The following is a 13,077-nucleotide window of genomic DNA, read 5'->3' as shown; positions in this document are numbered from 1 at the left end:
TGCCTATGGATAAGCTAACTAAGATATCCATTTTAGGTGGTTAAGATTTCCATACGTTAACTGTAAAAATATTTGTATTCTCATATTTTCCTGATTTCAGGAAAATATTTAGTAACATAGGTCAATATTATAGCAATGCAGATATTTGTAAGAACTTTCTACTCGATATTTTGAGAACATTCAGTTTTGACAGCTGATCAAATGGTATCAAAGTCAGTGTTTAATACTTAGAATTCAAGAACTTTGCTATCTAAATATGTAGATTTTTTCTTTGTTGCCTTAATTTTAAATTGGTTTATGAAACTAACTCCACAAACAGAGGCTTTACAATGATCATATGGATACTTTATTTACGTATGCCCATGGTTAAGTCATCCTTTGTTGGTGGTTCTAAGAATACTGTTTGTTTTCTTAATTTAAAAGAAAGAAAGAAAGAAAGGGGTCTGATTCTATAGCCCAGCGATTTGCATGGCTCAGTGCAAGCACCTCTAAGTTTAAGATTACCTGGTCCAAGGTAGCTGGTTTACAAAGGGCCTCAAGATGTTAAAACAAAACTATGATTAGCAAAAAGTCTTACTGAGGAAGCATTTAGAAAATCTTTTAAATTATCTCTGACAGGTCAGGAATGAGTCTTGGCTGTACTAAATGGTTCTCACAATACTATGCAAAGAACAATTTAAGCTTAAAGAACTGAGCAACATTTCAACTCCATTGCCTTCCTTACAGCAAAATGCTAATTTTCTTGACAGTTACATCGAGTAAATGCCATGTCAGAGACTCAATGAAAGGACTGCTCAACTCCCTCTTCCACGCTTCCCTCTTAGATGATACCCAAAGTTCAGTATCTTATCACTTAAGGCTGTCAGTTTTCAAAAAGTTATCAGAAGCAGTAGAATGTGGCCAGTGGTTCTCTTCTTTTGCTTCTCTCCTTTGGGCTAGGAAGCCACATTCACTACAACATCTGCTTTGTAGAGGGATTCAGTGAAAGATGGTGCCTTTCATTATTGCATCCTCAGTACTTTGCACTGGGCCTATCCTGCAAACACTCGAAGTTCGTGTTCCGAATGAAAAAAAATCAATGAATATTTAATGAATTACTGGTTTAGGGAATAGTTGATAGTTTAGGAACATTGTTTAAAAATAAAGTGTGGTGCCATCTTAGCAACAGTCAAGTTGAAATATTCTGCTGCTTCTTTTACACCTCTTAGTGAAATTATTTTCTCAGTGACTAAATCTAAAAAAGATAACAGGAAACTAGGGTTTAAAAGGTTCACTGTGGAGTTCAGCATCCCTTTGAAATGTTTACTTTCCTTATAAGAATGTCTATTTGTAGTAAAAAAAAAAAAAAGGGGGGGGAGGATTAAAAAGAGCTGCAGAACTTCCTTCCTCAAACCTTCTATTTGAAAATAGTGATAATTGGTATTTACACACACACACATACACTAAGTGTGGTGTTGTGGCTTGTAATTTAATTTACAAGAGAGTTAATTAAAAAGAGCCTCAGGCCCTTTTAATTTCATTTCCACTTCCTCACCTTTTAAAAAGACCTGAAAATGCCCAGCGTTTTCATAATGGAGATGGAAATCAACAGCAACCATCAGATATGAACTAGCAAGGGACCCTGAGCACATGGCTGCCCGCTGTCCAGTGGGTCATTACTCTCTCTGATCCTGCCGCCTGCTGCCATGGCAACCAAGCCAGGCTCTGGCCCTGTGTTCACACCTGACAGGGTGCTTGTTTCCTGAGCATGACCTGAAAGGCTGTGTGGTTCAACCGACTGGAGTGAAAAGCCACAAGTGAGGAGGAGTGTACACATCTTATTTCCAAAGTACACATTCACTTGTTTAAAATGAGAGGACATAATGCAATGGTTAGGAGCACATTCCTTGGAGTCAGAGAATCACGTTCAAAGCCTAACTCAGACACTAAGTAGCTAGGTGACCCTTCTGAACCTCAGTTTCTCCATGTATAAAATGCATATACTAATGTCCTCTGCCCTAATAAGATAAAGCATATAAAATGTGTAGCACAGAGCTAAGCCCATGGTGAAGAATCAGTATGTACTAGCTATTATTATTATTTGTCCAAGAATTTGAAGAAAATGTGGTTTAGAGAAGCAAAGCTGGAGACAAAACCAGTGTATGAAAGCCTGTCCTCCTCCCTCACCAAAGCTCTGACCAACTCACCATTTCTTTGAATAGACTATCAAGACTTTATAAGGGAAAGTCTTTCATTTTTTAAGAAATTCTTCCTATCTCTCCAACATGATAATAAGAGAGAGAACAAATCCTTTTTTTTTTTTTTTAACTTCCATGTACTCTGCCTCTCTCTTTGGAATTAAAATTTAATTAGAACCCCAAATTAACATGAGAACTTACCCAGATAGCTTATAAATTATTTTATCACTTAAAAAAAGTTAGCAGGAAGATAAATCACTTGAGAAGTTGTTTCTTTATAACAGGGAAGGCGCACATGGGCAGGCCTGCCCACTTGGGAGGGGCATGACATTCTCAGTAACCAGGGTGGGTCCCTGGAAAAAAAACCCTTCTGTTTAGGTCTTCAAAGTAAGTAATTGATTCATTGCAAGGTCAAAAGGCCTGGCCAGGGCTGTCCCACTTGGGAGGCTCACTTGTTTAAAAGGGTTTTCCACTTTTTTTCCTGGGGGGGGGGGGATGGCGGGAATAAATCAATTTTTCATGGGTAGAATGGGCTCTGACTTTTCTCATTCAAAGTCTACTAGGATGTTTATTTTGTTCTGTTAAAAAGACCAGAACTCAAACAGATGTACCCCTTGGTTTACAGTTCCCACTCGCATAGACACATCTGCAGTTAAAAGACGGAAAACATTTAACAGCTCATCAGCCCTGATAAATAATGGCTGTTTCTCACGAGGTCCATAACAATGGGCCAGTTGTTTAACTTGAGGCTGTGCTTCAAGCCTCAAGTCCCCATATGATGGCTGAAGGCTCCAGATAGCAATGGACCAGAATGGTCACACTTCTTTTGGTTATGTCCAAAAAATAAAAAAGACTGCAAAAGCTGCCCCCCAGATTAAATCAATTTCCTAATAAAAGTCACAAACATTTGTTTTAGAAAAAAATTAATAACAAGGCAAATTCCTACAATTTTGCTTCTGGCACAAACTGACAATCTGCATATGATACTTAAGGAAAACGTGTAGTTCTATATTGTCATAGTGTCAAAAACAGAGCAGTCATCATACTAATCTGGAGTGTAGCCTCATTGCCTCCTATTTCATCTCATCACAGCAGTCTAGAGACTCAGAAAGCTTAAGAAATACTGAGGCAGGCCCTTTTCTTATTACTGTTTGTTTCCAGCTGGCTGGCTTTCTTCAGAGACATTTCTTTGTGGGTCAAAGAAGTTAAAAGACCGACCATGGCTCAAAATAAAATGAAAGTCAAAAATATAAGATGAACCTCTCTCCTGAAATATTAAGGCACATTTTCTAAATTATTCATCTTAGAACATTACTTATCTTTCAGATACCCTTGGGATATTTCAGTCTCCATGCTAAAATTGACTCGTGGTCTAAAGCTATCCAGATCCTGAAACCCTTAAAGCTTCTTCATCAGGGCAGTAATCGAGTAGCATAAGTTAAGCTAAAAGACCAATGTCAAAGCTTCCTGCAGCCCCACATGGCATCAAGGTATAGAAACTGGGTATTATGAAGGTTAAAATACAAACAAAACTGCATAAATCCTAGGATTTATAACCTTAGTAGCTCTTCAAAAAGTGAAATAACCTTTAACACTCATTTTCATGGCATTTTCTGCTTATTTGGCTGGAACAGTATATAAGTCAGAAGATGAGAAACCTATTCCCCTGCCTGGAAGAAGTCACCAAATAATCTGCTTTCATTACTGCTTCATAACAAATGACAAACACCTAGAGCTGAGTGGGAAAACTCAGTGCTCACAGAAGGAAACAGAAATTTGTAGAAGGAGTGGTGGGAATTGTGGCAAAATGGAGCTTAAGACTTATCTAAAGTAAATTAAACAAACAACAATACTATGCCACTCAATAAAATACAAATTCAGCCTTCGAATGCTAAACTTACGATACCTAATAACAGAGCATTTTTTTGTTTAATCTGAAAAGAGAATGGGTTATATTGGGATGAAGGGCTGAATACACCCAATTCTCCTACAAAGGATCAGATACATGTTAAACATTTGCAGTAGTTAGGTGTTATTACCTTGTTTATGGAACTACATTTTGACTCTGAGATTTTTTTCTTTTTGTAGCCTGAAAAAAAAAGCTTTTTTTTTTTTTTTGTGATAGTCAAGAATATGCCCATCAATTTCTGTTGGCAATACCTATATTAGTAATTGGTCGGACTGCACATTAACTAGTTTTATTTTGTTTGATACAAAACTAATAATAACTTGCACCTTTACTTATTTTATTGCAGAAAGGCCACATTATCTTTACATATGGCAAATTTGTAGTAAATAAAAATTTTCATGTTTGAAGAGATAAAGACTAAGTATAATTATACATTTTACTAGGAATTTGCTATTTAATTTTTTTAATGTGAAACCAATGTTTGCCAATAAAAAAATTTAGCTAAACTGAAACGACACCTGTATTATTGAAATTTATCTTCAACCTAGACCAGAGAACGTTTTCTTACCCAGCCCACGAGGATGGGACCAACATGTTCAGTTGAGCCATCAGGCTTCCGAACATCTCGAAGCTGACTAAGGAGATCTGGCAAAAAAATAAACAAACAGAATGCTTATTTTATTAGGCTTTCAAATATGAACAGGGCTGGATGTAGGTTTTGGGTTACTCATCATTTTACATAATCACTGAATCGTTATAAGTCAACTCAATTAAGGCTACAAGTCATGACTCATTCTGGGAACAAAATTATACCTTCATGTAAAGGGATTAGAGAGTCCAGTGTTCCAAAAATTTGGTTCAACTCTTGTTCTGTCATTATGGAGAGTTTCAGCATTGGGTCGTGATAAGCCTGCACACAAGAAAGGGAAGAGAAAGAAGCAAACATTTAAAATGAAAGAAGATGGATCAAAAGGGCAGAGTGAGATGTTTCAGGGCTCCGTTCTTCCACAGAACTTTTGATCTGGTAGAAGCATCTTTTTCAAAGCTCCAGAAAACAGTAAAAGGACTGCAGTAACAGGGCAAGCACTGAATAATAATAATAATAATAATAATAATAATAATAATAATAATAATAATAAAACCACTACTTAAAAGCAGTAGGATCTCGTGGTACCCTGGCTGGCCCCTCTCAACCCCTCACCAGCTCAGCACGGGTTGGATGTGCTGCCAGTCCAGATCCCTGGTTCTGATTACAGAGGGAACCAAGTAACCCTCATGCATATACTGGGAGCATGTATGTTTGGCCTAATCTGTCTGGTGGTGTCATGAGGCACTGGACATTCCAGAATTTCTCCCATATGTAGAAGGCAGTTTTCAGAGCTCTCCTACAGAACCCTGGGAGAGCAGTCAAGACGTGCTGTCTGGGGCAAGGGATTGCTGGCTATTCTCCCTGCTGCCCTTCCTTCCCTAGCAAACGGACGACAGATTCCTAGGGAAGAAGGGACATTTGTATCTGTGTAAATGGGGAAATCCCTAGGGCTAAACGTGAATGCCCAGGAGAAGATGCTTGTACAGAAAGTATCAGGGAAGTTGCTACACTTTGGCATAGAGCTAGTCTCTAAACCTAGTGTATGGCTAAGCTCTAAAGGAGAGTGCTCACCAGGTCAATCTGCAAAGACTGACAACAGTGTTATCTTTTTTTTTTCTTCCAAGGAACAGATGCCTCAGAGCCTAAACTCCAGTGACAATACATTAAAGTTTCAAAAAAAGACATGAAAAGAAATAAGAAGTGATAGCCCAGGCAAAAAGAGAAAGTTAAAGCATTAGAAACCATGCCAAGGAGAACCAGACCTGGGACATACCAGAGAAAACTTAAAAAAAAAAATGGTTCTAAATATACTCAAAGAGCTAAAGGAAAACATGGGCAAAGAATGAAAGGAAATTTTAAAAATAAGAATATAAGTAGAGATATGGAAATTATTAAGAGGAACCAAACAGAGCTGAAGACCATGGTAACAAAAATTAAGAATTTTATTTAAGGGTTCAACAGCAGATTTGCACTGACAGAAGAAAGCATCAGTGAACTTGAAGGTAGGACAATTGAAATCATTGAATTTGAGGAGCCACAAAAGGAAAGAATAAAGAAAATGAACAGAGCCTGAGGAGCCTGTGGGACACCATCAAGTGTAGCAATATATACAGTATAGAAGCCTCAGAAGGAAAAGAAAGAGTAAAGGGGGCAGAGAGAATATTCAAAGAAATAATGACCGAAAACGCCCCAAATTTAATGAAAGAGAATGCACACCTGAGATGCACAATGAACTAAACAGGATGAACCCATACAGACCCAGACCATATCACACTGTCGAATGCCAAAGATAAAAGAGAGAATTCCGAAAGCAGCAAGAAGAGAAGAAACATGTCACATATAAGGAAGGCTGAATAAGATTAAGTGCCAATTTATCATCAGCAATTATGGATGCAAGAAGGCAGGGGAATGATATATTTAAGGTGCTGAAGCAAAAAACTGCCAACACTATACGAGGCAAAACTGACTTTCAGCAATGAGGGAGAGATGAAGACATTCCCAGGTAAAACTCAGGGATTTTGTCAACTGAATTCTCCAGGTTGAAAGGAAAGTATACTAGACAACAGACTGAAACCACATGAAGAAATAAGGATCTCCAGCACGGGTAATGACATGGGTAAACATTAATGCCAATACTACTGTATTTTTCGTTCATAACGCCACTTTTTACTTCCTATAGCATCTAAAAGGCAAATGTACAAAATACCATAAATCAGTGTTTTGGATTCATAAGTTACAGACATTTAATTTGTGATTAGAACTACATAATGGTGGGGTCTAGGTACATAGTTTGTACATACCATTGAAGTTAGGTTGGTATCTAAACAAATGAGAGCGCTACAGATTTAGGATATTAAATTTAAGCCCCATGTTGACAACATACAAAATATCACACAATATGCAAACTCACAGAGACAGAAACTAGAGAACAGGGGGTGGGGGTGGGGGGTGGGGGTGGGGGACGGACAGGTTGGAGGAATGAGGAGTTAACGAATAATGGGCATGATGGGTGAAGAGCTTCTGTTTGGGGAGAAATTTTAGTACTGGAAGTTGGTGAGGATCCTGCAACAGCATAAAGATGAACAATCCCACTGAATGGTAGGTTTGGAAGTGCTTAAGAGGAGAGTTTATGTTGTATATATGTTTCTTCAATTACATAAAAAAATAAAGAACAATGAAAGAGACAATGACAATTATATACGATACATAATCCTGGATAGGATTTGGCAAGGGAGGAGAAAAGATTCAAAGGGATATTATTGGAATATATGAAAAATAAAAGTAATATAAACTTGTTAAATTTCTTGAACTTTACTGCCCTTAAGGTGGATACGTAAGTGAAAAAATCCTTGTTCTTAGGAAACTTACATACCAATCTTAAGTACTCAAGGAGCACAATGTATGTAATCTACACTCAAGGATTCATAAAATAGATTGATAGACAGGCAGATGGACAGATAAACAGATAGATGGCAAACTCGATAGAACAAAACAGCAAACATGGCAAAATGTTAAAACTGGTGGCTCTGAGCATATGTGGGGGTAGGGGTTTGTTGGAATTCTCTGAATGGGTTTGTGCTACTTTTGAAACTGTCCTGACAGTTTGAAAGTATTTCAAAGTAAAAAGTTAAAAAAAAAAAATCAGAGGAAAGAAGTTGCTAATGTAAATGGCTCCTGAGAGCCATTTTACCCAAACAAAACATTTTGCTCCCCCCAACAACTTTCCTACAATGCTGCTCAAACAGCAGATTTGTTTGGTTGGGGGAGATGAGAATCCAGCATTGCCTTGGGCCTTTTGTGATTGTTGAAAAACCAAAGCAGATTAAAAAACAAAACAATTTTTCATTCTCATATAAATTTAGGAAAGGGCATCAATGCTAACTATAGATATGATTGGTATAATATTTTAAAACCTAACTTTAGTAAAGATTTTGCAGCTTGGAAAATTTCTACTTTACAAAATTAGTTACCAGCAGGTTCTTTTTTAAATTAGTTCATATTTTTAAAAAAATAACTAAATAAAATAAAAATATTAAAAAATTATTGATTTTCATGATGATGAATATGAAACTATGTGATGATATTGTGAATTACAGATTATGTATGTAGAACAGAATGAGTATATGTTAAGAATGTTCACATTTCTTGTAATTTTTTTAAAAATTAATAAATCCATAAAAAATTATTATTGATTTGAAGCAGAGAGACAAAAAATTTGCGGCTCGTATCACCTCTTATTAAAGATAATTAAGCAAGAGGAACATATAGTCGCACCCAGGGCACTGTGATAGAACACAGACTCAGATGACACAGCCTTTGCTGTAAGGAGTTCAAAGCTAATTGGGAAGATAAACACATGAAAAATTAAATAACCATTTAAAAAATAAAGACCATGGTAAAGGTAAAATTAGAGGCTGATAATAAGAATGTAGGAGACCTAGAGATACACAGAAGCTTGAGATGGGTGAAAAGTTTGCTAAGGAGGTTGAACTTAATTGTAAGGGAATAGATAGAAGGGAAGGAGGTTCACTAGTGGGTCTATAAGTAATATTACCATATTGAAGGTAAACATGATTAAAGGGGTTGTACAGATCCATGCATCCCACTAATTAATACTACAAATATAAATAAGTTCTTGCATGAACTACTGCAAAAGTATGACTCTTCCACAAAGAGTGTATTATTTTGGGGTATGGAGGAAAATGCTATTGCATGCTATGGGCTATGTTTAACAGGCAAATATCAACAGTACTGCAGCAATACCAGGGGTACATAATGGGAGGAGGGATAAGAGTTAGGGAAAGGTTTGGATTTTCTATTTGGTGAGGGTGTATTTATTGGCTATCTTTCTCTTGGGAGCAACAAAATTATCTAAAATTGAGAGGGTTGATGGATGTTGACTTTGGCCATCATATAAGAGGCCTAGTAGATGGAGGGGGCTGAAAGACGCACTGACTGAAGAAGTTGATTGGTGAATAATGGGATAAAGATATGCTCAAACACAGTTCTGCTACAAAAAGGAGCAAAGTTGTGAGGCAAACAAAGATATGAATGAACCTGTGAGACATTTGGTGAGGCAAAATAAGCCAGAAACAAAAGAGCAAATGTTGTATGATCTCATTTAGAAAATACTTATTAAAAAAATTGGGGCCTAGATTGTAAGCTCTTATAGCAGTCATATTTAGCCCAGAGTGGTAATTATTATTTCTCGATTTTGAGGGTCTGCTTTATATATGTATAACCTGGTATTTAGAGATAAGAATGAAGCCAATCAGTCAGGAATAAGGTAATTCAGAATACAGGGGTAAAGTAAATATTGCCTGTATTTTAGAACTTCACCTACTCTTTGAGACCAAAAGAAGAAAGTTTTATCATGTTTAGAATCTAAATTTTCTGTAGCACATAATCTAACTCAACTTGTCTGAACAGATCATTTAAACAATCCAAACACAATGAGCCTAGAATAAGAATAAGGGTCTTTAATCCTGTATAGCTTAATGTAATGCCTGGATACAGAGTATAGTAAGCAGATAATCAAAAAGTTTGGCAAAGTCCCTTAAGGGATGGGAGAAAAATTATGGAACTATTAAACTTAACTACCGGGGAAACCCTGGATACTGTGCCTAACATTAGGAACACCCAAATCAATAGGCCAAGCCCTTGATCTTGAAGCTTGCTCTTGTGAAGTTTATGCGTGGAGCAGAGAAGCTTAGCCTACCTATAGGTATGCCTAAGAGTCACCTCCAGAGGACCTCTTTTGCTGCTGAGACGTGGCCTTTCTCTCTCTAAGCCCTAATTCACAAGTGAAATCATTTCCCTCCCTGCTACGTCAGACATGACATCCACGGGTAACAGTCTCACTGGTGGCATGGGAGATGACTCCCAGGGATGAGTCTGGCCCTGGCACTGTGGGATCAACAATGCCGTCCTGACAAAAATAGGAAAAAGAAGTGTAACAAATAAGGTATCTGTGGCTGAGAGAGTTCAAATAGTCAAAAGGCTTCACTGGAGGTTACTCTAATGCATGCTTCAGTTAGACATTGCTACCTATTATAACTTACCAAACCTCAACCAAACCATTCCTGCCAACCCTCAAGAACACCTAGGACAATATATAAGATTCCACAAAGGTTCTAAAACCTACAACCTCCAGATAGGTCCCCTGACCAGGTAAGTCCTGAAATGCAGAGGGACCAGCCACCCCAGAACATCAACTAGTTCTATCCCCCATCTATACTATCGACAGCCCCTTCCAACATGAAAAAGTTAGAATGGACAGAGCCCAAATACCCCTAAGGAGTGGAGAAAGATCAAAGGTGATGGTGGAGTTATACAGAGAAGACTGAGTTTAAGAAAAGAGTATGAGTGCTGAATCATTATACTGATATTTCTTTCAGCTTCCAGTACCTTAGAGCAGCTAGAAATAAAACTTAAAATTGTGGAACTGTAATCATACCAAACTTTGAAATCTGTTCTACAATGAATTGTTGTGATGTGCTTTGAAATTTATTGCTTTTATGTACATATATTATTTAAAGAGAAGGAGGGGTATAACAGAGAAAATAGGATTTAACAATTGAGTATGATTGGTGAATCATTATATTGATATTTATGTTGGTCTCCAGTATCTTAGAACAGCTAGATTGTGGAGCAATAACTCATTCCAAACTTTAAAATCTGCTCTATTTGTCAAAATGCACTTGGAAATTTATTGCTTTTTAGTATATATATTTCACAATTTTAAAAAAGTTAAAAAGAAAAAAATAGTTCGAGAGATGTCACATGGCAGCAAAAAATGATCAAATTACAACTGCTTTAGAGAGTCAGAAAATTAAGAGACAGTTTGAGGCTGGAGTGGTCAAAGGAGGTTTCAAAGATGAGCTGCTTAGCACAGAGAAGAAGGCAACATATATTTTTGAAAAATAAGTTGAGATTTGGATAGTTGAAAGGAAAGGAAAGGAAAAGGTCTTTCAGGAAGGTAGGGCCACCATGAGCAAAGTATGCAATGAAACATGGTAAGGCTGCTGGGTTTAGGAAACCTGGATGCAGGAAGGGGGAGTTGGACATACAATCCACAGAATATCTCTCTGAGTTAGATGCCTTCTTTGTCTTCATCCTTTTCCTCCTCCAGTCCAGCTTAAAACCCGGTTTCTTGGCTGTGTCAAGCTAAGCTTGGATGCCCATCTCACAGGAACACTAGAGATGGGACTTCATATTAGCAGAAAGTTGGACTAAGGACCTTTGAAAGAAAGGAAGACTCCTTCAACCCTGAATCTTTGAGGAACTCTTGAATATCAGACGGAAGAGTATGGATTATAACCTCCAGGCCATGGGGATCACTTGAATGGAAAAGTTTTTGAGGAAGGTTTGTTGTCAAGAATATAGAGGAGAATGCCTACAGTATATAATGACAGTGATTAAATGTACAAATTTAAAAATGTTTTTGCATGAGGAAGAACAAAGGAATGTCTTTACTGCAGGGTGTTGAAAATAGTGGTAATTAATATTTTAAAGTTTTAACTTATCTGTGAGACTAAAGCAAAAAATGTTTATTTGGTACAAAATTTACATTTTGACTAGTGCAGTTCCTAATATAACTTATTTGAACAGCTTAATTGAACACCATAAGTACATGGAACCTTGAGTAGGGCATAAGATTTTATAGGTTTGTCCAGGGTGATGCCCCAATAAATTCCTGAGTAATTTCACAATTCTAAGAAGTCACTTTTTGAGTACCCTCTTTATGACTAAAATGGGTCATCAAAAGAGAAGAACCTGCCACCACAAACCCGGCAGTGAGGAAAGCAGCCTGAAACAAGAAGGTGAGATAGCTCTCCGCACCTGGAACTTTTAAGGGTTCTTCACATGTCACTAATGCACCGAAAATAATACTTCAGTTAGAATCAAACAGTGCTTTTTAGTATATATGTTATATTTCACAATTTTAAAAAAGTTTAAAAAAATAGTTTGAGAGATGTCACATGGCAGCAAAAAATGATCAAATCACAACTGCTTTAGAGAGTCAGAAAATTAAGAGACAGTTTGAAGCTAGAGTGGTCAAAGGAGGTTTCAAAGATGAGCTGCTTAGCACAGAGAAGGCGGCAACATATATTTTTGAAAAATAAGTTGAGATTTGGATAGTTGAAAGGAAAGGAAAGGAAAAGGTCTTTCAGGAAGGTAGGGCCACCATGAAAATTCAACTCACCCAAGTGAAGAATTCTTGATATTCTCACAAGCAGTGGGGACAACCAAAGCAAAAGGCTGAGCCCCCAATCTTGGGGTTTATTCATATGAAACTTAACCCCACAAAGGATATGTAAAGCCTACTTAAAATTAGGCCTAAGAATCACCCCCAAGAGAACCTCTTTTGTTGCTTAGATGTGGCCTCTCCAGTCAACACAACAAGCAAACTCACCGCCCTCCCCCAGTCTATGTGGGGCATGACTCCCAGGGGTGTGGACCTTCCTGGCAACATGGGACAGAAATCCTAGAATGAACTGGAACTCAGCATCAAGGGACTAAGAGAACCTTCTCGACCAAAAGGAGGAAGAGCGAAATGAGTCAAAAGAAAATATCAATGGTTGAGAGATTCCAGAGTCAAGAGGTTATCCTGGAGGTTATTCTTATGTCTTAAATAGACTTCACCTTGTTGCTCAAGATGTAATAGAGACGTTGGAGGGAACTGCCTGAAAATGAAGAGATATGTTCCAGTAGCCATGTTTCTTGAAGATGATTGTATATTGATATAGCTTTCACAAAGTGACTGTGTCATTGTGAAACCCTTGTGTCTGATGCTCTTTTTATCTACCTTATCAACAGATGAGTAAAACATATGGAATAAAAATAAATAATAGGGGGAACAAATGTTAAAATAAATTTAGTAGATTGAAATGCTAGTGATC

The 13,077-nt window shown here is 37.3% G+C and overlaps 1 protein-coding gene across 12 annotated transcripts in view; it reads right to left on the bottom strand.

Moving 5' to 3' along the window:
- Positions 1-13,077, bottom strand: part of ARHGEF3 (Rho guanine nucleotide exchange factor 3) — a 390,935-nt gene that overhangs the window by 11,663 nt on the left and 366,195 nt on the right. For all 12 annotated transcript variants that reach the window (XM_077128939.1, XM_077128938.1, XM_077128936.1 and 9 more), the window contains 2 exons: positions 4,900-4,996; positions 4,655-4,731 (listed from right to left, as the gene is read on the bottom strand). In XM_077128939.1, the coding sequence (XP_076985054.1) occupies positions 4,655-4,731; positions 4,900-4,996 (174 nt within the window). The remainder of the gene's footprint in view (positions 1-4,654; positions 4,732-4,899; positions 4,997-13,077) is intronic.

This window comes from Tamandua tetradactyla, chromosome 15, assembly GCF_023851605.1.
Source record: "Tamandua tetradactyla isolate mTamTet1 chromosome 15, mTamTet1.pri, whole genome shotgun sequence".
NCBI classification, from domain to species: domain Eukaryota; kingdom Metazoa; phylum Chordata; class Mammalia; order Pilosa; family Myrmecophagidae; genus Tamandua; species Tamandua tetradactyla.
The sequence above is the reverse complement of the archived record's forward strand: the minus strand, read 5'-3'. Positions and strand labels throughout refer to the sequence as shown.